Source organism: Pyrus communis, chromosome 14 (assembly GCF_041283825.1).
Source record: "Pyrus communis isolate YQ-2024b chromosome 14, ASM4128382v1, whole genome shotgun sequence".
NCBI lineage: Eukaryota > Viridiplantae > Streptophyta > Magnoliopsida > Rosales > Rosaceae > Pyrus > Pyrus communis.
Genome location: NC_142578.1, coordinates 5,863,020 through 5,887,960, shown reverse-complemented (window position 1 = coordinate 5,887,960; position 24,941 = coordinate 5,863,020). Strand labels below are relative to the sequence as shown.

Below are 24,941 nucleotides of genomic sequence, written 5' to 3'. Positions count from 1 at the left end.
TCAACTTTCTTCGTGATGTCATAGCAAGTTCGCTTACGTGTGAAGCCGGTATGTGAAAATATAAAAAAAATTGTCCCAATATCAGAAAGTTAAGAAAACTTGTAAAGGAGGCTTATAATTGGTCTACTTCCCTTATTGCCACTTAATTTTTGAAGAACTTCAACTTTTTTTGTTGAACATAAAATCATTGGGTCCAATATTTGAATATTCTTAACCGACTGAGCTACAGTAACTTTATTTTGTTTTTGTGAATTTTCAAGAGCCATGAACTTCATTATTTGGTTTCCAACTTTTGAGCAGTGAACATCTCATGATAACAACTGTTGGGTTACTATAGTACAAGTACATTCAATTGTTTAAATAGTATTTTTCTTTTGAATATTAGTTAAGATTTTGATCCTTTTAACATAAGTAAATATAGAAAGAAAAGGAAAATCACTTAAAATAACAGCAGCAATGATAATGAAACCACTAGGCTAGTGCTTACATCTGCAGACCAAAAGACTGTTTTAGGCCTGGTTTGGTACTGAGGTGATTCTGAAAAAAGCTGGAAGCTGTTTTTGTGTTTGGTAAACATTCAGTTTCAGCTTTTTTTCACAGTTTTGGGTGAAAAAAAGCCAAAAACAAGAAGCTGCAAAACTCAGTTTTGAAAAACTGACTTTTTTTCACATTTGTTTTATATAAAAGTTTACCAAACACTATAATACTGCTTTTTTTTTTTCAAAAGCACTTTTACAAAAAAGTTTACCAAACACTCTGCTGCTTTATTTCACAGCTGCTTATTCTCACAGCACAGCAAAAGCAGCTTTTTTTCAAAGCACAGCAATACCAAACCAGCCCTTAGGGACCTAAGCAGTAAACCCAAGTTATCAAGAAGTGAAAAAAAAGGGTTGCGTTATGCAGTTGGCTAACGGCAATGTGCTCGTTTTTTTATTTTTGTTTTTGTTTTTTTTTATATCAGAATTACGACAATTTTCTATAAATTAAAATAGTTTAGAATACTACGTTATTTAAAAAAAAAAAAAAAAAAAGGCGTGTTATTAAATCATAGATTAGATTGGGGATGGGAAGATTCTGAAAATCAAATAAAGGATCTGCCTTGAAATAAATAGTCAAATCTTTGATTACCCTTTATTTTCTTTCTTCCCATGCCTCCTTGCACTTTTCAGTTCATTGTGCCCACTAAATTATGTCTAGCTCTTTCTCTTATTACCTCATCCAGAATCAAAGTCACTGCATTATAGCAGGCAACCATATATATGTATATGTGTGTGTGTGTGTATCCTTAGCTGATTGATTGTATTTGTGTAGAAGCTGCTGACAAACGAAGCTAGCTAGCTCGGGAAAATACTTGTCTCTTTACATGTAACAAGTCATTCAGAAATCGATATGTCGGCAAAAAAATTTCTTTTTTGTCATTGTCATGAGATATTGTTGTATATCATCAGTCAGATTGTGATCTACAGTTACGTTGAAATGAATCATTACCTGTAAGGAGTCGATCCGTGTTCGGTCTCTGGTGATGTTTCAGTGCTGTGATTGAAGCTTTTGGAGCAGAGTCATGACTTAGACCAATAGAAATGATTTTCTTTTTGTGTTGGATCGGAGACATGGGTAGTGCGTGTATGATTTGATGAACAAAAGTTAAGAAGTTGAATCCAAGTGGATGTACAGCAACGATGTCTTGTTGCTGCTAAATTACTTGCCCCTTTTTGTTCTGATTCATTTGCCTTTCCATATCGACATCAGGGTTCTGAAACTTGACCCTCTTTACGTCAGCCCGATCGATCTTTCCCTCTCTTCACTTCACTTGGGTTTCAAATTTCAGTAGTGGTTAACCAAACATAAAATAAAACAATCTAGGAGTTAGGGTTTTGTTGCAACTTCATTTTTAGATCAACGGGAGAGGGATTCGATCTTGAAACCCTTCGAACATTATGAAGAGATGTACCATTAAATTAAACTAAGATTGTTAGTTTGTGATTTTGCTTGTGACTTTAAAAATATCGTCAAGTTATGTGCCCATCTGTTTGCACCTAAATTTGAGTTTTCTTTCTTAATTATGGTTTAAAATATCGCTTTGTGGTAGTTAAGTTAAAAAATTATTTTTATAATTTGTGTCATACTATTCCATTATCTACTCAAGTCCAGCAGGCTAATTTGTTGTATATGTTCAGAAACTGCGAAGTCATGATAAAAGGGGATACTTATTCTGTGCTCTGAATTCCATGCAATCTTGCCCAATCTAATGTCATGATGGTTCAGTCAGTCAAATGCAATTAGCTTAATTAAAATTATTCTCTTTAATTAAGAAAATTATTGATGAACTGAGTAAATTTGTTTGCAGTTGGCCGAGTCAACAAGCCGGATATGGAAGCTTAAAAAGTCATGCTTCTTGGTATTTATAGAAGCACAAATATTGGATCCAGATTCATATTTATATATGTAATTTTTCTGAAATTATCTTGTAGCCTCCAGATAATTATACAACACGTAGTTCATTCGAGTTCCGCAATCAATTCCAATAAATTGATCAGATAGAATTATGCAGAACAAAAAAATTGTGCTTTAATTAAGCTTCATCCAATTAGGTTTGTGTGACCAGAGTTTTGCTACATTTTTTTCCTCTAGCGTACACCATCTTCGAGTTACTCGAGGGTGCAAAGTAGGAGGAGAGAATTGTCCTCGTATCAAACTTCAAGTGTGATCCAGTTTGGTTCGTGTAACTAAAATTTTGTATTCTTTCATTTCTATTGTATACCATCTTCAGAGTTGCTCGAGAATGCTGAGTAGGAGGTGAGGATTAGTCCTCGTATCAAAAGAAAAGTGTCCTTCCAGTTCCCGGTTGGAATACAAATTAAACATACATAACACATGCATAGGCTGATTCTACTCTAAATTTTACAAATTAAACATAAGACATTCATCACACGAATGAACATAGTTCAAATCTCATCATGTCTCACTTTCATTATATCCATCAATTTGTAATTATTTTCTTTGTGTTTTCTCCAAAGAAAAATTCCACAAAATCCAATACTCAAAAGTATGATCAGGAAAGAAAAACACAAAGATCTTCTTCTCTCTGTCTGCCGTCTCTTATCCGCTAACCAAATGGTCCCTTTTTTTTAAGGCCTAAACCTTTGCCGGCACGACTGGCAAGTGATCTCCATGCACGTCGAGTCCATCTGAAGCATTGCCTTCTCCTTCATTCTCTCGGCCTTCTCCACTTCCTCTCTCGCTCTCTCCCACATGTGCCGGGCACGCGTAAACTCCGACTGAGCCAACTCCATCTCTCTCCTTGCGAGCTCCCTCACTTGCTCCGCGTACGCCTTCTCCGTAGCCGCCAGTCTGATTTGCTCCGCCGCCTGCCATTTCAAAGACTCCATGCAACTGGCTGCCTTGGGCTTCAAGACATCTAACTCGGAAGTATTTGGATTTGCGAAGACATAACAATCCGAGGAAGAAGGTTTGGCTGGCCTTACACTGATTGATAATTGTAGGTCAAGCTGGGAATCATTAGGCCCTTCCTGCACTGCTGACTTTGATCGACGATATCTTATGGAAGAATCCGACGGCCGAGATGTCATCGAGTGAGGAGAAGGGAGGAGCTGCAACTCCTTTTGATCATCTCCTTCCATTGGAAATAAAAGGAAGCAAATGAAGGGTTTTTTAGTACAGATACGACTGATGCAAAAACAGTTTGTGTAGGATGCCAAAAGTTGCGTGCCCTATATATACACACATACACACACAAAACTAAAGCAAGCCCAAATTACCATCATGCCCATGTTTAACGTTAATTTCTGGATTAATAGGGATAATGGAACTCAGAAAGGTAAGGCTAGAAAGTTAAAAAAAACCTAATCAAGAGATGGTAGTCCAAGAAATTAATCAATCTATTGTACAAAACAGTCTCACATTATATTATTTCAATATTAAGCATTCAAGGGAGATTAATCAATCAAAGAATGCATAATTTTCTTTTGTCAAATGATAAATTTGTTAGATATGCATAATTTTCTTTTGTCAAATGATAAATTTGTTAGATTAGGGAGCCGATGAAATTTGAACCCACATCGTGATGCAAATACAGTACTCTTCTCTACCATTGTGGTAGAAAGTCACTTACAAACAAGACATAATTAGTGCTAGTGAAGATTGAGAACATTTGACATACAATTATTTGAAAAATATTTTCTAATCAAACTGTCTCACATGCAATATTTTAAAATTGTCTGCAACATATATAACATTGACATATAGTTGATAAATGTTTTTTTGTTCAAACAATCTTACATATCCATTAAATGCCTTATGGTCAACAAATCTCACACGTTTGATCCTTTTGTTTGACCAATCAATATTTGATCAGAGAACGTTACTCTGCATAAATTTATGCAATAACGATCATTCACGTCCTTTTGTATTTTTTTTATTTGAACAAACGAGTGAGTATGATAAGCTTTATAATGAGTTAATAATAGTGTGGTTTAAATTCGTTTTTGATGAGAATTAAAAATAAAATCTCATACTTATAAATGAAAATAAATACTACTACACTGTATTAATGAGTAACATTTCCGTTCCTATTTAAGAGCAACGAGAATCCCAGTGTCCGTTACAGAAGAGCCAAACCCTAAGAAAAATAACGGATCACGTAATTGGGTTATGATTTGCCTTTTTTCCCTTCTATCTTCTATCTTCTCATTATTTAATCTCTTTGACCTTTTTATTTTTATTTTTTATAGGAGATGACCGAGGAGGAATGAAAGGGCGCGTAATAATTACGGTCGCACGTGCGGTTTGGTTTATTGGACGTAGATTCATAGGCTTTATTGGTAGGCCTATGGTTGTCGGCCCACTTGTACATAAAGAGGGGAAATGATTATCTTCACATCTTTTCTACTAAATCCTCATAATCAATTAATTTAGATCTTTAAAATTTGATGAAACGATTAAAATTATTATAATTTTTAAAGAGATTCTCTGTTTTTAATCATTTAATCAAATTTGAAGAGCTCAAATTAATTGATTAAGAGGATTTGATAGAAGAAATCTTGACAGAATCACTTTCCTAGAAAAAGCGACCCACTTTTATATCTCAACTACTCCACGCTTCGGGCAGATTGGCACATGAGGCTGAGGCTGAGGATCATGATTGGGTCTCTGATCCTGCCACTTGAGCGGTTGGAAAAAATTTCATTGTGATTGAAACACATGTGGTAAATCACGTGTTTTTATATAAATGATGAAATATTATATTTTTTAAGTTATTAACATTTTAATACATATATATTACTATTTGTATAATAATACATAATATATCATTCCGTATTCCGATCATATCAAAAAATTTCTTATTGGATCAGACGGGTCCCTCCAAAGAGACCTCTCTTCATCAAACATCATGTGATTGGGAGGTTGACCATAGAAACGTTGGGCATTCAGTTGAACCCATTACTTTTCTCTATTTCTCTGGATTTGAGGTGTGTTCTTTATTTCTTGATGATTTAGATAAGGTGCTGATAATAATGTCGATAATATGTCAAGAACAAAACGTTAGATGCATGATCATTGAATAAAATTTGTCATTTAGTAAAAGACGAACATCTTGCAAATAAAATTTCTTTAACTTATTGCCTACTATGATTTTTGAGTTATTTTTTGTAATATTATGACACGTTTACTTACTAGAAAGTTGAAACAAGAGAAGTTGTGAATCAAAAAGGGGAAGAAAAAATGCATGTTATCAAAAAAGGCTGCTGCAAAACAAGGGTGAAAATTTTTGCAATATTATGACACGTTTACTTACTAGAAAGTTGAAATGAGAGAAGTTGTGAATCAAAATGGGGAAGAAGAAATGCATGTTATCAGAAAAGGCTGCTGCAAAACAAGGGTGAAAAAAAGGCAAAAAGGAATGTTGACAGTGGGATTTGAACCCACGCCCTTTCGGACCAGAACCTTAATCTGGCGCCTTAGACCAACTCGGCCATATCAACTTGGATGCTCTGATTAGCGAAAGATATCAATATGTACATGCCAAGAAACAGATGTACCACTTGCACGACCTTGGAGAACATGCATGTCAAGGTATAGAAATGGAAGATCAAGAGGTTTTTCGATTTTGGTCATGGACATTACAAGTCCCACCGATAGCTTAGGTTGTTGGTATCCATTTGTCTCTGAGATGCTGCCATCAAAATCGAGTGGAAAGCTTGCTTTAAAGGCGAAAGTTGTAGGTTTTGTGGTGGACAAGGTGCATGTGAAAGTTTGGGAGTTGGGGAAGGCTTTTCTAAGGGTATGTGCCCCTAATCTATACTTATCATCCTTTTGGATCTGTCCAAATTATCCCACCTCATTTGGGGTAGTGATGGAGGTCACTCAAACTTTAGGACAACGATTAATTTATCATGGCCTCCAACTAAGACCTTCATCAAGTTTTGTTCATTGGGGTGCCCACCCCACCCCAATTCCTACACCTCTATCATGTATTTCAACCCTAAAGTACTTCTAGGGAGATAGTTGTGGAGCCAAAAATAATCACAAGACGATACGTGGATTTTTGGATAAAAGATGACAAAAATACCCTTGAGGCATACCAAGTCAAAAGTGTCCAACATAGGTAAACAATTCAAAACTTATTTCATCCATCCTCATCAAATCCTCTCCACAAGGTAACCCCCAAAACACTCATTTTAAATTATGTTAATTGGCTAATTAATGGATTTATTACCTAATTAATCTATTAATGGTCAATTAAATCACCAATTATACCCAAAAAGTACACAAAGGCCGGTCACCTTCTCTCCTAAGGGGACGGGCCATGCACTATATACTCAACCTCATTTCCTCTAAAAACCTACGTCTTCACTCTTGCTAAAATTCTCCAAAATTCTCAAACACATTTCTCTCAAAATTCTAACTTTGGCATTGGTGGTTCTTCGGCCAAAGCCCCCCCATTCATCGTGGGTGTGTGAGGCTTTTGGCGTTGACCTAAGGTGTTATTTGTTTTGTAGGTGCAATTTTGTCCAAGATCAAGAAGGAAGAAATTTGCATCCACAAATTGGTGCCTTCGTGGAGAGAAGAGTCACACACTCGTAGAAAACTCTCGCATCAAAAGGTTTTTTTATTTTCTTGTCCATTTGTAGATTTTTCGTACGTTCTTATTATTAGAGTTTTTTATTTGCAAAGATTTTTTGATAAAACGTAAAAGAGAAATACAATGGCTAGAAATTTAGAAAATTCCACAAGTGAAATTTCCAATACTCAAGAAATAGGACTGTGGCGATCCACGAGGCTAAATGTGATCATAGGAGCAACACCACCGCTATGGGGCTCCACTATGGCAACCACCGCGGTGGCCACCACGGCCACCACCACTCACGGTGGGGTCCATGGCACCACTTCCACAGCCCGAGCCATGCCATCCAAGCTTGCACGGGCCCAAGCCCAAGCTGTCCCATCCAAAGCCCACGACACCAAAGCCACGGCCCAAGCCTCGCACCTGCGTGCATCACGCGCTGAGCAACCTGCTTCCGCAGCCCTGCCTACTCCCGAAGCTCTGCCTGCTCCCATGGTTTCCTAAGCAGCCCAAGTTGGCCCGAGAATATCTCAACCATCCGGACCAACCATCGAGCCAAGGGCATTTTCACCATATTTCTCCGCGGATTTGACATTTCCCAACTTAAATCTTGCGCTCGGAGTCTACTACCTTTCCACTACTTAAGGAAGCGTTTTTTTTCCAAGCTCTTCCAATCCAAATGGCGAACAACACTTGTCTCGACAAGTCATAAAGTTGACGAGTGCCCTTGCACAACAGACGACCTTGGTGAATCAACTTTTGCAATGTACCAAGATCCAACGTACCCTTGATTAGTTGTTTCAAAGTAGGACAAGGGTAGACGAGCCTTTCTAGTAGCGTCCCAGCAAACAGCCACTCGACCAACCACGAGCCGAGCGTTCGGGTAGTGTACATTCTCGGTTAGGCCCCCGAGATAGCGTATACTTTTGTCTTAGCACACGGATGAGCGTGCACTCTCGACTAGGCCCAAGGGCAAGTATACATTTACGGTTGGGGCCATGTTCCGATGATCAACATAAGCAGCCTTTTAGGCACAACATTCATTTTTGGCTAGGCCTGCAAGGAGTATCATCCACATCACATCAGAGCAGGCAACATGACAGATAGAGAAAGCAGTCACTCAATTTGGCTCAAGTTCAACTGGTAGTTTGCAAAGAATTCCCTCGCCTGCTAGGAGATGACTATATGCCCTGCTACCACGACGTAGACGAGTCAAAAACATGGAATAGCAGCCTAGACTAGCCGGTCAAGACCAGAGGCAGCTGAGAGCTTCGCTACCCCAACAAAGGCAAATCCAATAAGAGGTAAAGATACTCCTCAACGAACAATTGCGTGATTTCCAAAGCAACAAAGTGGCCGATGAAGCATTACGGTATGAGATGACCAATATAAGCAAGTCACCTTTCATGGACGGGATTGAGCAAGCAATGCCTTCATGTAAGTTTAGCATGCCACACTTTACATCTTTCAAAGGAGATAGAGATCCAGAGAGGCACTTGAAGCACTACCGAAGCACGATGGTCCTTTATCGAAGCAACGATGCCTTTATGCGCAAAATCTTCACCATTACTTTACAAGGCAAGGGGCAAAATTGGTTTCACGCCTTGCCACCACGATCCATCGGGAGTTTTGATGATCTTTCCTTGGTTTCACCAAAGAAGACTCACCCTACCACTCGATTAAGAAAAAGGCGAAGATCGTCGGATGCGACGACTCGATAGCAAGTGCAGCCTTCCAAAAATGATTCCCAGCAGACCACCCACTGTTCAGAGAGATGATCATGAAAGAAGATTTAACTCTAGCAGATAAGCATGCACTTTGGGACGAGGCTCGCGAGTAGAGAAGGCACTCGAGCAGCCTCGAAAAGAGTCGGCAGTGGCTCAAAAAAAAGAGGACGGGAAGCAGTACAGTAAAAGCAGGCAGAAGGCTAAATGTAGGGACCGACCTACGAACAAAGAAGGCCTGATGACCAAAAACTATTATAAGTTCTCAATTCTGATCCATCAAATCCTTCGCGACATCAAGAACGAGCCATGGTTTAAGTTGCCGAAACAATCAAAAGGAAATACTTCTAAGTTGGGCCACACCAAGTATTGCGCATTCCACCGAGGTCCCAGTCACACAACTGACGACTGCTATACTTAGAATAACTACTTAGAAAAGCTCGTGCAAAAAGGCAAGGTCGACAGATACTTGGACAAGCTAGCTGCACAGCCAAAAAGGAATGCAGACGACAATGAAGAGCCACCAACTAAGATGATTCGAATAAATGGTATCTTCGCCGAGTCCAAGCATTTGGGGGCCACCAACAACTCTAAAATAGGAAGATCCAACATGCTTTACTAGTCTCACAAGTCTAAGCAGTCAACACTTAACCTGGACTTATTATTAGCTTCACCGAGTAGGATGCAAAAGGCGTTGATTTCCCACACGACGACGCACTAGTAGTATCTGTCCAACTAGCCTATGCTATAATTGACAGAATGATGGTTGCACTGGAAGTGTAGTCAACCTACTTCAGTTGTCAGTCATTTAGAAAATGGGCCTGGAAAGCACAATCATATGTCGAGCAGAGGTACTCACTGGATTCAACGGGTACACCTCAACTGCTATCATCCACATCACACTTGATGTAAAAACAACACCAGTTGTTTCAAAACTGACGTTCACGATCGTAAGTGACCCATCTCCTTACAATAGGATTATTGGGAGATCTTGGTTGATCAAGCTGGATGCCATTCGATTCCACATCCCGGGAGGAGAAGAAAGATGAAAGATCAAGTCTGACCAAGCCGCATCCTGACGATGTATTGTGCGAATATTGAAAAAGTCAAAGAAGAAGACCTTTACCTCTGTGGAGGCTACCAAAGTCCAAAGGGACGAAGAATCTACCAAATAGAAATTACAACAAGCAGATCAAGAAGATGGCACCCAAGTAGACGAGATAGGATGGAAACTCAAAGAGGACGCCGAAGACATCATTTTTTATCCCCAGCAGCCGGAAAAGACGGTTAGAATCAACTCACGTCTAAGCCTAGCCAAGAAGGAATAACTCACAGATTTCCTTAGAGAAAATCGAGATGTTTTTGCATGGTCACCGTCTGATATGCCGGGCATCGACCCTGAGGTAGTTTGCCACAAGCTGCACGTCAATCCTGTTGCCAAACCGATGATCCAAAAGAGAAGACATTTCGCACTCGAGCGAATGGTGATTATCGAGGCGAAAATTAACGAGCTATTGGAGGCCGGATTCATAGAAGAGGTAGCACACTCAGCATGGCTTGCTAACGTCGTGCTAGTCATGAAAGAAAAGGGCAAATAGAGGGTTTGCATGGATTACACCGACCTCAATAAAGCATGCCCAAAAGATCCTTATCCTGTCCCTCGGATCGATTTATTAATAGATTTAACTTCTAGGAACCAGCTGCTCAGTTTCTTGGACGCATACTCAGGCTACAACCAAATAGCCATGTACGAGCCTAATAAAGAGAAAATCGCATTTGTAATAGAGCAAGGCACTTACTGTTATAAGGTCATGCCCTTTGGCCTCAAGAACGCGGGAGCCATTTACCAAAGGTTAGTAAACATAGTGTTCAAAAATCAAATCGGGGTAACCATGGAAGTTTATGTCGATAACATCATGGTGAAAGGCAAACAGCAGTCAGACCACATTCGCAACCTGGTGGAAACTTTCAATATCGTTAAAAAGTACAAGATGAAGCTCAACCCTACCAAATGCACGTTTGGAGTATCTTCAAGCTGATTCTTAGGGTACTTAGTAACCCAACGAAGAATTAAGGCACATCCCAAGCAAATCCGAGCAATCCTAAAGATGAAGTCTCCAACTACCTTGAAGGAGATCCAAAGCTTGACCAAACAAGCAGCTGCCTTTAACCACTTTCTCTTGCGGTCCACCGATCGATACAAGCCCTTTTTCAAGGCCATCAAGAGGGCACAATGAGACAAATGGGATGAAGAATGTGAAAAATCCTTCCAAGACCTGAAGAAGTATCTTACATCACTTCCTCTACTATCCAAGCCAGAAGCAGCGGAGGACTTATACATCTACTTGGCAGTCTCCGAAGTAGTAGTGAGCTCTGCCTTCATACAAGAAGAGCTAAGGGCCCAACTGCCGGTATTCTACACTTCTAAAGCTCTTCTAGATGTGGAAACTAAATATCCGAGGATCAAAAAATTAATTTTGGCACTAATTGTTGTGGCTCGGAAGCTCAGACCATACTTTCAAGCTCATACAGTCATCGTCATGACTCAATATCCTCTACGATTAATTTTACATGGTCCGGACCCTTCTCAATGAGTGATGAAGTAGGCGTTGGAACTTGGCTAATACGGTTTAGTTTTCCAACCCCACATGGTGATAAGGGCCCAAGCCTTAGCAAACTTTATAACGGAATTCATGCCGAGCCAAGGCGATTCAACAGAGCGATGCCCTGGAGGTAGTTGAGCACACTTTAGCAATGCCTCCTCCACCCGATGAAGACTTCTGGCATTTGCATGTCGATGGCGCATTTAACTACAAATGTTCAGGAGCAAACGTGGTCTTTGTCACCCCAGACGGTTCGATGCCTGAGCAGGTGATCACTCTAGGTTTTAAAGCATCCAACAACAAAGCAGAGTACAAGGCCCTATTAGTCGGCCTCCGAATGGTAAAAGACTTGGCAATGAAGAAGCTCGCAATTCATTCTGATTCCCAGTTAATCACCAGCCAAACTACTAGGGAGTAGCTCAATACCTAAAGAAGGTACGCAAGCAACTTAAGGCATTTCAGACTTACATTTCACTCAAGTTCTGAAGGCAGACAACGTCCATGGAGATGCGCTAGCTGGCTTAAGCTCCGCCCTTGACCACCAACTTAAACACTCTATTCCGATGAAGTATTTAGATAAGACAAACATAAAGGCAGAGCCGGCTACTAAGATGTCACAGGTTAGTGTAACTCCCAACTGGCAAAGTTCTATTATAGACTACCTGGTCAACGACACACTCCTCATAGAAAGATTGAAGTCTAAAAAGCTCCAAATAAAGGCAGCATGCTACTACATATGGAACAACATTTTTATCCAAAGATCTTACACCGGACCATATCTTCGCTGCCTAGCACCTCCCGATAACTTGAAAGTTCTAAGCTCATTCATGAAGGCATTTGAGGAAATCACTCTGGAGGCTGATCCTTAGCACATAAGGTTCTTAACACATGCTACTATTGGCCTACCATGCACTAAGATGCTAAAGAGTTAGTACAAAAGTGCTGCCAATGCTACAAGCCGGTACCAGCACTTCTTGCAAACGAGCTACACCCGCAAACGAGTCATTCATCGTTTATGCAGTAGGCAATCGACCTGGTAAGACTTATGCCGCCTGCTACTGGGGCAGAGGCATGATGATCGTGGCAACCGACTACTTCACCAAATGGGTAGAAGTAGAGCCCATGATGACCACGACTCAGACGAACATAGAACGCTTCATATGGAAGAACATCATCTGCCAATTTGGCATCCTTAATCTTTCATCACCGACAATAGCTTGCAATTCGTGGGCAAAAATTTGGCGAAATTCTTCCAAAAATATGGCATCAAGTAGTACATGTCCACGCCAAAATATCCTTAAGGTAATAGGTGGGCTAAAACATCCAATAAGATGATCCTCGACTACCTCAAGAAATCCCTCAACAGCAAGAATGGACAATAGCTAGATGAACTCCCCGGATGTCTATGGGCATATCGCACCACCAAAAGATGAACAACCGGTGACACTATTTTCTCTTTGGCATTTTGTTCAGAAGCAATCATTCATCCCAATGTCATCAAGCCAAGTATCACCGCTACTGGGGCAGAGGCATGATGATCGTGGCAACCGACTACTTCACCAAATGGGTAGAAGCAGAGCCCATGATGACCACGACTCAGACGAACATAGAACGCTTCATATGGAAGAACATCATCTGCCAATTTGGCATCCTTAATCCTTCATCACCGACAATAGCTTGCAATTCGTGGGCAAAAATTTGGCGAAATTCTTCCAAAAATATGGCATCAAGTAGTACATGTCCACGCCAAAATATCCTTAAGGTAATAGGTGGGCTAAAACATCCAATAAGATGATCCTCGACTACCTCAAGAAATCCCTCAACAGCAAGAATGGACAATAGCTAGACGAACTCCCCGGATGTCTATGGGCATATCGCACCACCAAAAGATGAACAACCGGTGACACTATTTTCTCTTTGGCATTTTGTTCAGAAGCAATCATTCATCCCAATGTCATCAAGCCAAGTATCACCGCTCTACTACCAAGCATTGAGCAGAACAATAAGGAGATGACCACAAGCTTAGATTTGGCAGAGGAGAAACGCAAGCAGACCATCACCCTCGCAGCCTACTAGCAGTAACTCATTTCTAGCTACAACAAAAGAGCCAAGAGCCGGCAGTTCCAGCCCAGAGATCTAGTCTTAAGAAAAACCTTCATCACTGCCTGTAGAAAAAGTTGTAAAAAGATGGATCCCATTTGGGAAGGTCCATACAAGATTAGCAGAGTAGGCGACAAGAGCAATTACACCCTCACCACTATGAAACAACAAAAAGATCGAAAAGTAATGAAACGCCTACAATCTGAAGAAGTACCATGTGTGACCTCCCGCTACGTCAAAGCTTGAAGACTTATGCAGCTCGACGGGCACCACCTCACAAGCCGATGACTATCTAGTTGTTATGCAATTCTTACCTTACAGCTAAGTTCTCGTTCATTTCACTCGTTTTTCAATAAGGAATTCAAAAGTAATCACAACTTGGTTTGGTTGTATGCTTACAATAACTGATCAATTCTGCACTTCAAAAGAAGATCGCGCCCTTCTTAGGGACTTATCACAGGAATTGCAGCCTCGAAGGACCAACCATGCTTTCCAGTGTGAAAGGGTAAACCAATTGTTCTCCAGTGCGAGAGGGTAAACCATTTGCTTTCCAGTGTGAAAGGATAAACCAGTTCCCTGACACCCACACAGGTTAGCTCTCCAAGACGGGAAGATAAACTCTACACTTCGAATATCCAGACGTGGATGAGCCAGGCTGCCCTAGTATAACTAGATGCACGATGGCTTGTGTCGGGATTCCTAGAAGTAGCCACAATAGTTTTTTTCAAGGCTTAGCTAACTGAAGGATTTTAGGTCTCTTAGCCTAATCCGTGGGGAACTGGGCCCTAGAGACAGAGGGGGACACATTACGCAGTACATCTGATGGACGGCTGTCCTGGAACTTTAAAGCTGCTACTGAGTGCACTAAGGTAGCCTGCGGTTTTCGGAAGACTGTCTACGGCTTGCCCTTTGAGCAGTAAAGCAGCGCTAGACTTATACAACCACACATTCTTGTGAAAGGTTAAACAAGCTAGCGCATATATACGAAGCTTTATTTACTGCCAACATGCTACGTAGTCGATAAGCTTCATCTCTACCAAGCACGGAACAACCTACACCAAGTCCTAAAGTGTTGTGATACTTGCTATGCAACCTACGAAATTAGAGAAAGCCAAGGTTAACAACCTAGTGGCTACGCAGACTTGTCTGTTTTTGTAAGTAAAGCATTCAGCTGCCAACCCCATGACTAGCAACTTTGCAAAGTTCTACACCAACACCTACGACTTCATAGGCTACAAAGGCCTGTCTGTTTATAGAAAAGTAACACGCCTGCCATTGATCTATAAAGCCTAAAGGTTAAGCCATGAACAAAAAAAGCGAAGATGAAGAAAAGCAAAGGAAGCATGTTTATAAACAACTATCAAAGGTCGAAGGAGTTCAAGCAAACAAGAGCTACAAAGAAAAACAAAGACAATCTTAAAGGCTACCTAGAAGATTATACCTCAGCAGCTTGGACATCCCACGACTACTCAATCACCACACATTTATCCAGCGCTTCAACCCCGGCTGCCCCCAGCCTGGGCACCAACTTTTCCAACTACTTTATCAATGGAAGCCTCAAAAGTAAAAGCAAGCATGTCTTCTGGAGAAAAAGAGAAAGTTTCGAAACCTCGAGCCCATCCTCCTCACCCTTCAATTGCTCATTCTCCTTGAGTAGATTAACACAGACGCATTGTAGCTCATCCACTATTTTCTTCAGACTTTCATTGATCTTCAGTAGACCTTGAAGTTCCAACACTTAGGGTTCAAGCCTATCAACGATTCTCTTGAAGTGGATCACTTGATTATAAGAAGAAATTAACTCTTCATCATTTGCATAAGTAGCAAAACGAAGCTTAGAAATTGCAAAATCAAGATCTTGAATTTGAGGTATGTAACATCCAATCTCCTTCTTTGCACTTTCATACTTAACTTGGATCGTGCCAAGCCTAGTCTTTAAGTCAACGATTTTTTGGTGGGCGGTCTCAAGTTGCAGAGAAGTGGGGGCAGAAATATTAGACCTCTTCAAAGCAGCGAGCTCATAATCCAACCTCTTGATTTCCTTGGCCGAGGAATAAGCTTCAGCTGTCATAGTCTTCGCCACCTCCTTGGAAGCCTTGCTATATCTGCATCATAGCAAGCAAAGCAGTCTTTCTATATTGGGTCGTATGCTTCGCAAAGGAACTTAGGCAAACAACCTTTCTAACGCCATCAACAAACTTAGCACAAACATCTATGTCTTCAAGCAGATCTGGTTTCAAAAGCACACAGATCTCAGCAGCCTCCCCAGAAGCAAGCTTAGTGGATTTCTCATAGCAGTCCGCGCAAGAAGTCTCTGCATTCCCAGTAAGCGAATCAGTCTCAGCAGCAGAAAGACTGGGCATTGGCACCACTTTAGCAGCAGAGTCCACCTTATCGCTCTTCATAATAGCAAGCCTCTCCAAAGGTGAATTGTCACATCCCGGTCTGAGCCCCCACCATATCCAGGGCTCTACTCCACCGTAGCACGATATTGTCCATTTTGGGCCTTGACCACGCCCTCATGGTTTTATTTCTAGGAACTCACACAAGAACTTCCTAGTAGATCACACATCCTGGGAATGCTTTCGCTTGAACTCGCTTAACTTCGGAGTTCCGATGGAATTCGAAGCCAGTGAGTTCCCAAAAGGTCTCGTGTTAGGTAAAGATGGGAATCTACATATAAGGCTTACATGATCCACTCTCCTGGGCAATGTGGGATGTTACATGAACCGGACCTCCCAACAGACGTTTTGATACAGACTTTAACACTGGGGGCATAACAGGACGTCTATGCTGAGCAATCCTATTAGTAATTGTACTAACCATTTTCAACATGGCAGGTGCCACAGGCTCATATCTAGCAACCTCATTTTTCTTCCCATTGGAAGAAGTCATGCCAATCACAAGCCTCTCAGCAACAGGCGGATCTTCACGAGCAGCGGATGAAGTCTTCAATTTTTTCTCAACCAATATCTCTTGAGCAGGCGGGGAAGATCTTTTTTTTTCACCTTTAATCATAGTAAGCTCCACGACAGCGATCAGAAGAGTCAATGCATCCGCCTTGATCTTTCTTACCTTCTATTTCGGGAGCAGCCCATTTTTTCTCCCGGCGAAGAGAACTAAGCAACCAATGCCATTCACGATACTCAGCAGAGGAGCTCAACCCAGCATTCCAGCAGCCTATAAGGCTGGTGACCTCCTCATTTCTCTCAATCGCCGACCTGGCCCGCGCTAGCCAGGTCCAAGAGCTCAAAGGACATAAGCCATTCAGCTCGTTTAGCACTATGCTCTAGCGCTTTAATCCGCGGCCCCAGCCGCACAAGTTGCCCTTAGCTCTAGCCAAGCCGAGCAGCCCAAGCAGTGGTCTCTGCCACAACACCTCATCGGCCCATGTCAAGCCGACTCTTGGCCCCTACCAGCCTAGGTGCCGCACCACCCCGACGGTTGCCCCGCGGCAGCACTATCTAAGAAGAAGATAAGGAAAATTAATTTTTTCACACCTTAGTGCGGCGCGAAGAAGACAAAGAAAGCAACGAAAGACGGTCCTTTACACAGGTAAGCGTAGAAGATTTGTAGGGGAAGAGGAATAAATATCCTCTAGCTTTCTCTCTCTTGTAGGGTAGAATAAATCACTCTCCAAAGTTGATTTAATAATCCACTTAAGGTGGACTTAAATAGGCTTTGTGAGAAATTAATTTTCATTTCATAGAATGATCTAATTTCCAATTAAAGAGAGAATTTACATCAAAAGAGGAAGCAATTCTACGTTTCCTAAAGCAAGAAGATCTCTACACTTGCCGCCATTTCCTGTGAGCAGCCCAATAGGTGTGAGGGTATTTGTGGAGCCAAAAATACTCACAAGGCAACACATGGATTTTTGGATAAAAGAGGACAAAAATACCCTTGAGACATACCGGGATTCCTACGCACGAGTAGTAGATAATCATCGCTCAATCAGGTCAAAAGTGCCCAAAACAGGTAAACAGTTCAAAACATATTTCATCCATCCTCATCAAATCCTCTCCACAAGGTAACCCCCAAAACATTCTTTTTAAATTTTGTTAATTGGCTAAATAATAGATTTATTACATAATTAATCTACTAATGGCCAAATAAATCACCAATTATACCCAAAAAATACACAAAGGCTGGTCGCCTTCTCTCTCAAGGGGACGAGCCATGCACTATATATTCAACCTCATTGCCTCTAATAACCTAGGTCTTCACTCTTGCTAAAATTCTCCAAAATTCTTATACACTTTTCTCTCAAAATTCTAACTTTGGCATCAGAGGTTCTTCGGCCAAAGCCACCCACACCCCCCCCCCCACCCCCTGCCCCCCAATTCATCATGGGCGCGTGAGGCTCTTGGCCTTGACCTAAGGTGTTATTTGTTTTGTAGGTGCAATTTTGTCTAAGATCAAGGAGGAAGAAATTTGCACCCACAATAGTGGCTAGGAGGACAATCCTATGGTAAGTCAAGTGTGGGAGTGACTCTTTAAAATGTGAGTAGTAACAACAATGGTTGCAAGAGACTCGTACTTTAAGCAATTAGATTGCAGTGATTCTTTTGGAAAATAATTATGAGATTTATCGTTTTTTAAGAATTTCTTCATTCGAAAGGTTTCAATAAATTTACAACCTTTGAATTGAAGAGTTTAATTATGGATTCAGAGTTCTTCCAAATTTTCAAATATGCCATCTTCTATCAATCGACAAACAGTTTTAAACCTTAATGTCACGTTTAAATTTTTCTGTTTGTTTAAATTGAACTGCAACCCCTAGCGTTCATCTCCACACACAATTTTAACAATGTTATGTTGTGGGTTATTGTTCTTTGCTCATTTTTATGTTATTTTAGGTTTAACTATACACCATTCTAGTTTAGGATGATTTTCAAAATGAGCCATGAAGTTTGCAATATCCAACAATAAATTGATGACTCATGAGTTCGAAATTCTTATATGGACTAATGTGTAACCCATATTTACACCATATTGACAAAGACGAGAGGATTTTTAGTGTGTTGGGAACACATGCCGTTACACTAAGTTTCATAATACAAGTGATTTGATACTTGAAAATAAATTTTCAATCACTTGTATTAGGACACTTGGTGTACCAGGTTGTGTTTCTGACACTGAAAATTCTCTCCACCACTTGTATGAATACAAATTTTAGTTTTTTGGTAAATGAATACAAACTTTTTTTAGGATTAATATCAATTTACTACCCTCAAGTTTCTTGGTTTTCAACATTTAGTACATCAAGTTTTTTTCATCCCAGAGTGGTACTTGAAGTCAAAATTTTGGAACAGTCTCATACATCCGTTAAGGTTGCTATTAAGTTAGCCGTTAACTGGTGACATGATGGCCACGTAGACAATAACTGGGCGCCACGTGGATATTAAAAAAATTAAAAAATTAAAAAAAAATAAATATTAGAAAATAAATATTCTTCTCTCTCCCTTTAATCTTTATCATCAGGAGGAGAATCTTTCCACTGTCCACCATCTCTGCCGCTACACCCTTGCCAACCCACCCATCCCTTCCTTCTTCCTTTTTTGTCTTTCTCACTTTTCTCTTTCTTTCTCTCTCTTCCACTTTTTTCTGTTTTCATCATCTGGGCAGCGCTGTACTCCCTTTTCACATCCACCCAACCCTTTCCACTTTATTTATCCCTATTTGGCACTTGGGATCTGAATCTACAACAAATGCAGTAAAAAAAAATCCAAATCAGACCAAATCTTGCATAACATATGGCAGAACAGAGACCTATTCAACCCAAAAATCAAAAGAAATTTTGAAAAGATTAAAAAATCGATTTGGCTGCTGGGTTTGTGCTCCCCACCACTGTCTTCTCCGGCCCTTGGGTTTTGTTCTCCACCGTCGTCAAATCTAGTAGGTATGACTCTTCAGCCGTAAGTCTGGGTTTTGTTGACCACCAACCGTCAAATAAGTGGGGTTGGGGTATGGTGGTGAGGAAGAGGTGGGTCGGGTATGGAAGGATCAGCGGAAAGAAGAATGGAGTCGAAGATGTGCGGGGGATAAAAGAGGGTTGGGTGGGTGCAGGAGAGAAGAGAGGGTTGGGTGGGCACGAGAAGGGAGGGAGTGCTTGATGACAGCGTCGAAGCAGGAGAAGAAGGAAGGGATGATGGGTTTTTGGCCGTGTGGTCCCTCATAAACTTTTTTTTTTTTAATTTTTAATTTTTTTAATTTTTTAATATTTATGTGGCCCCTATGACATGTGGCACCTAGTCACTATCCACGTGAGCGTCACGTCATCAGTTAACAATTGATTTAACAGCAAACTCAACGAATGTATGATAATGTTCCAAAATTATGACTTTATATACCACTTTGGGATGGAAAAACTTTATGTATTACACGTTGAAAACCAAGAAACTTCAAAGTAGTAAATTGAGATTAACCCCTTTTTTTCATTATTGAGAAAATTAGAATTAGATGCCTTATTTTAGACTTTTGTAGACTAAACATTTATGTTTTTTGAGTTTTTTGTTAAGCTTTTGAAACATTTGATTAAGATACTCAAACTTGAAATACTTTAGATTAATTGAAATTAATTTACATTTAAATATTTGCTATATATTTTAAAAATTTCAACTATATTTAACTCTAAAAATTTAAACTTTTCAAATTTAAATGTACACCCATGCCAAATGGAAACGTACCCACATTAAATGAAAGCGTATCAATACTACCACAGAATTGGTCTTTTGCGGCTCACAAAGGGTGCAGTAAATAATAATTCACGGCGTGAACCCCCAAGCAGTAAAAGCCCCTGTAGTAAAAGATGTTTTATCAAATACGACGTTCTCTAGTAGCCGTGAATAATTTAAGCAAAACACGTCGTAAATGCTCTTTAAGGCGTGCCTTGTGTGCTTTAATTGGTATTAGATACGGCGTTAATGAAGTGTCGTAAATGCTCTTTAAGACGTGCCTTGCGCGCCTTAATTGATATTAGATACAGCGTTAATAAAATGTTGTAATACTACAAAAACAATTAAGGCAAACCTGTGTGCCGTAATTTATATTTGATACGGCGTTTGTTGAGTGTCGTAATATTGTGAAAGCAATTACGGCATACGTCATACACCGTAAATGAAGACTAGCATCAACAATTACTGCTAATTTTGCATATTGTAATTTACATTTATTTTATTTTTAATTTTTAATTAACATGTGCGTGTGTGTGTGTGTGTGTGTGTATATAAAAGAATCGACAAAATTACACATTTACTATACTACAATAATTTCATAAATAATCATATTGTCAAAATGTATCACAAGTTGAACAAAGCTAAGGTCCATAACAAACTACACATGAAATACCAAATAGGCCTCTAATAACAAAGAAATTTGTCACTTAAAAGACTTCACTTTTCCTTGAACACTTCCAAACGAAGTCCTTTGGAGTGAAATACTGCTCCTAATGCTTGAACCACACTAATTGCTATCTCTATCTGCATAGACATTAGCACATGGAGCTAAAGAAAATCTATTGTACCATTATATGTAGAAATACACATTTAATTTCAAATAAGAAAAGTGATATTGAAAGAAAACCTAATCATTGTCATACATACCTAAATCCCAAATTGCCTTCACAATTTTACACTCATACATGTGACATCCCGTCCCGGAAATATCGAAACGTACGTATGAAATTACAATTTTACCCCTAGTGTGCTTTCGTCACATTTTGGTTGTTTGGTGTGTTGTGACATGTGTTTGGAACCTCACACACACACACACACACAGACACTGTCATTCTCTCTCTCTCATTCTGTCTTCTCTCTCTCCCCCGAGTCCTCTATCCTTCTTCTTCTTCCTAAAACGTACGGACCAACACACACACCCACTCGAATGTTCACAGATCGAGGAAACCAAGGACACATTTGAGCTCGTGAGGTCGAGGGGAACACAACCATATCATTTTCAGGTGAGAAACACATCGTTTTCACGTCGATTCGACGATGTCCGTTTTGAGTACTGTTCATGCAAATTTAATCTAGCTTGTTTTTGGGATTTTGAAGCTTATAGTTGTGTTTGTGAGGTTCCCAGGAGCTTGGGAGTAGCTCGTTGGGTGAATTTGGACGTCAGGATCGTTGGATGTGGAGTTGGCCGAGTTTTGAAGATTTGGACAGGTATAATCTCGTAATTTTAGGCCTTAAAACTTGTTGGGACATGTTCTACTAGCTCTAGGGTTGATTTTGGTGCAAGAAACGTGGAAAAAGGTGGAAAAACGAGCGAGAAATCATGATTTGCAGGTTTTCCGGCGACGGCGTCGGGGACTGATCGGAGAAGAAAGGAGAATATTCCGTTAAGTTTAACGGAATATTCCTAACGGTAGTGACGGCGTCAGTTAAGTTTAACGGAATATTCCGTCAGTTTAACGGAATATTCCTGACGGCGTCTGTTGACACCGTCAGTGTGCCTGGCACGTGGCCGCGCGTGGGGGCGCGTGGGTCCGTGCCTATTCTGGCGCGTGGGGGCGCGTGAGAGGTCCAAAAATTATTTTAAAAATATGGTTGTGATCCTGAGGTTGTGTAGAGCACGTGGGTATATTCATTTGTCCATTTTGAGCAACGTATGAGAAGTTATTACGAGAAGTTGGTTATGTGCTTTAAAGTTAACGTTTTTATAGTTATTTCGCATATAGGTGACACGTACCCCGAGGACGAGCGTGGTCACGCAAGGCAGGGGGGCTACGACCCTTCCACGTATCAGTGAGTGGGCTTTTGTTTTCCGTATATACCTATATACTATATTTTTCCCAGAAATTGAATAAATGTCTATTAGTTTATGCCATGCATTATTTCATCATTATTCGTGCATTGATGGTTATATTAGTAGTTGCATATATTTATGCATATGCATATTGGGTGCTGTGGACGCACAGGTAAGTGCCAGGTAAGTGGTATTCATATTTACATTCAGCAGTAGTTTGAGATGATTAGAGAGCTCATAACCTGCACCCCCGGTGTTAGTGCTCCCGCCCAGAGTAGGGCACAGTCCTTCACGTGATGTTCACCTCCCGCACCACACGCTCAGCTTGGATCCAAGTTAGGTGCACAGTCCTGTCGTACAGACCACTATAGGTGGTTCCGACTCGTAGGTGACCCGCGATTATTCGCACAGTCTTCACGTGATCGTAGCACTAAAGCGTACATATGTTTTACACCCAGGCCTGTCGTACAGACCACTTTAGGTGGTTCCGACTCGTGGGCAGGTTCAGTTATTGATTGTGAGATTTGAGCTCTATATGCAGCCGTACAGGTCACGTTAGGTGACTCCGGCTGCCAGATTATTTGATATTGATATGTTTATACCTGGGCACTTGCATATCGTTATGAGATTTCGGCATGGCATATTATCGAGCATGATTGACATACCTGTGAGCATGTTTGGCATACCTATACATACGTATATATGTTTATTTATCTGGGAAGTATACAGGTTTTACGGCGAGGGGATATAAAGTATTTCTATAAATGGTTTTCGAAAGATTTGTTTTTGCCCACTCACGCTTTTGTTTTGCGCCCCTCCAGGTTCTAGTTGCTTAGCTGTTGCGGTGGTTTCCCCAGAGGGCTTTCCGGTGTTTCTGACAGACACTCACTATTGTAGGGTCACCTTCGGGTGTACTATTGTCGTCGTTTTAGTTTGGGCTGCTATAGACCTGCTCTGAAATTGTATCTCACTTACTAGCACTTGTTTTAGTACTTTGTATGCTAGTCTTATTTTATTCGTACTTTACATTAATACTTTATTAGCTTCCGCACGTGCACATGGCTACGTCACCTTGGTGTGACGGCCAGCACGCTTCGATCTCAGTCGGGGTGTGTCAGTTTGGTATCAGAGCCTAGATTTGGCAGTCCTTTGTTCTTGTGAGTATTCTAATGGTTTTGGTGTCTTCTGTCAGAATTATGCCGCCTCGTCGGGAACCCCGTCGCTCTTCTGAGCCTAGTTTCCCCGATATTACTCAGTTGGGGGAAGCTTTTGCTACAGCCCTTCAGTCAGTGATGCGCCCTCCCCAGAGGACTCCTCTGGAGACTATGTACAATCTGAAGTTGGATAAGTTTAAGGGCAGTGAGGGGCATGAGGGCGCAGAGCGCTGGCTAGAACACATAGAGAAGACTTTCCGTGTGCTGCATAATCAGGGGAACTTGCCTATGGAGAGGTGGGTTGAGACGACCTCGTGGTTTCTGGATACGGAGTCGGCAGCTTGGTGGGAGCAGAAGCTTCGTAGGTTGACTCCAGATCAGAGGACGGATTGGAATGTTTTTACGGATTTGTTTAAGAGGAGATATGTGCCCCCTGAGTACATCGATAGAAAGAAGCAGGAGTTTACTGAACTGAAGCAGCGGAAGATGTCGGCGAATGAGTACTACCGCAAGTTTACTGATCTGTCCCGCTACCATCCTGATGTTGCTGGTAATCCAGCAGAGATGCTCCGTCGTTTCCGTTTGGGCACCAGGAAGAGGTGGCGTTCTATGGCAACTGCTGTCCACAGTGAGACTTACCAGGACTTCTATGAGATACTGTTGAGAATTGAGGACTCTGAGAATATGTCGAGCGACAGTGATGAAGAGAAAGACGGCAATCAGAAGAAGGACGACAAAGGTAAAGGTCAAGCATCGCTCGGGCCCCGTCAGACTCAGAACTTCAAGAGAGGTGGAGCTAGTTCTAGTTCTTCGAGTGGTGGTTCAGTGCCACTGGACAGGGTCGTGGAGGTAGATTTTCTGGTGGCGCTAGAGGCCAGAGGCAGGGCGATGGTGGGCGAGGCAGAGTCCCAGTTTGCCGTAGGTGTAACAACCGGCATTTCGGCGAGTGTAGACGTGGTAGCAGTGGCTGCTTCACGTGTGGACAGGTGGGACATAGAGCGGCGAATTGTCCCCAGGGTCAGCAGCAGCAGAAACCTCAGCAGACCTTTATGCCACCACCTGCACCGCTCCAGCAGATCCAGGGTCCTAGTAGCTACGGTCAGACGAGTCGAGGTGGTGCTTATCACTATCAGGGTGATGCTGTCCCTTATGCTCCGGGGCAGTATCAGTACCCTCAGGATCCCTATTCTCAGGGTGGCTATCCTCAGTATTCGGGCGGCTATACGCCGTATCCTCCAGCTCCAGTGGGTGGCTCTCAGTGGTACCAGGGAGGACAGTATCAGCAGGGTGAGATTGCCACTAGCAGTGCAGGGTCTTCAAGACAGTCGGGTCAGCCCAGTCAGGGGCGTGGTGCGCAGGGACGCGGTGTTCGGGCGAGCGGAGGCCGCGGCGGACGTCAGCAGGGACAGGGGCGTCTTCACAATATTTCTCTGCAGGACGCTCAGAACAACCCAGACTTGATTATGGGTACGTTGAACATTCTTGGTTGTTTTGCTAGAGTCTTAATTGATTATGGAGCTACACATTC

The 24,941-nt window shown here is 41.4% G+C and overlaps 2 protein-coding genes and 1 non-coding gene across 3 annotated transcripts; 1 reads left to right on the top strand and 2 right to left on the bottom strand.

Moving 5' to 3' along the window:
* Positions 1–2,941: 2,941 nt before the first annotated feature.
* Positions 2,942–3,703, bottom strand: LOC137712323 (uncharacterized). The gene has a single exon (XM_068451423.2). The coding sequence runs from the start codon at positions 3,639–3,641 to the stop codon at positions 3,129–3,131; it is 513 nt and encodes a 170-aa protein (XP_068307524.2). The 5' UTR covers positions 3,642–3,703; the 3' UTR covers positions 2,942–3,128.
* Positions 3,704–5,921: 2,218 nt separating this feature from the next.
* Positions 5,922–6,002, bottom strand: TRNAL-AAG (transfer RNA leucine (anticodon AAG)). Its single transcript has one exon. It is a non-coding gene; the product is annotated as a tRNA-Leu (tRNA).
* Positions 6,003–23,443: 17,441 nt separating this feature from the next.
* LOC148691131 (uncharacterized) lies at positions 23,444–24,704 on the top strand. The gene is made up of 2 exons (XM_088684635.1): positions 23,444–24,233; positions 24,682–24,704. Exons 1-2 carry the CDS (start codon positions 23,456–23,458, stop codon positions 24,702–24,704), a joined length of 801 nt encoding a protein of 266 aa, XP_088540761.1. The 5' UTR covers positions 23,444–23,455.
* The last annotated feature ends 237 nt before the right edge of the window (positions 24,705–24,941 follow it).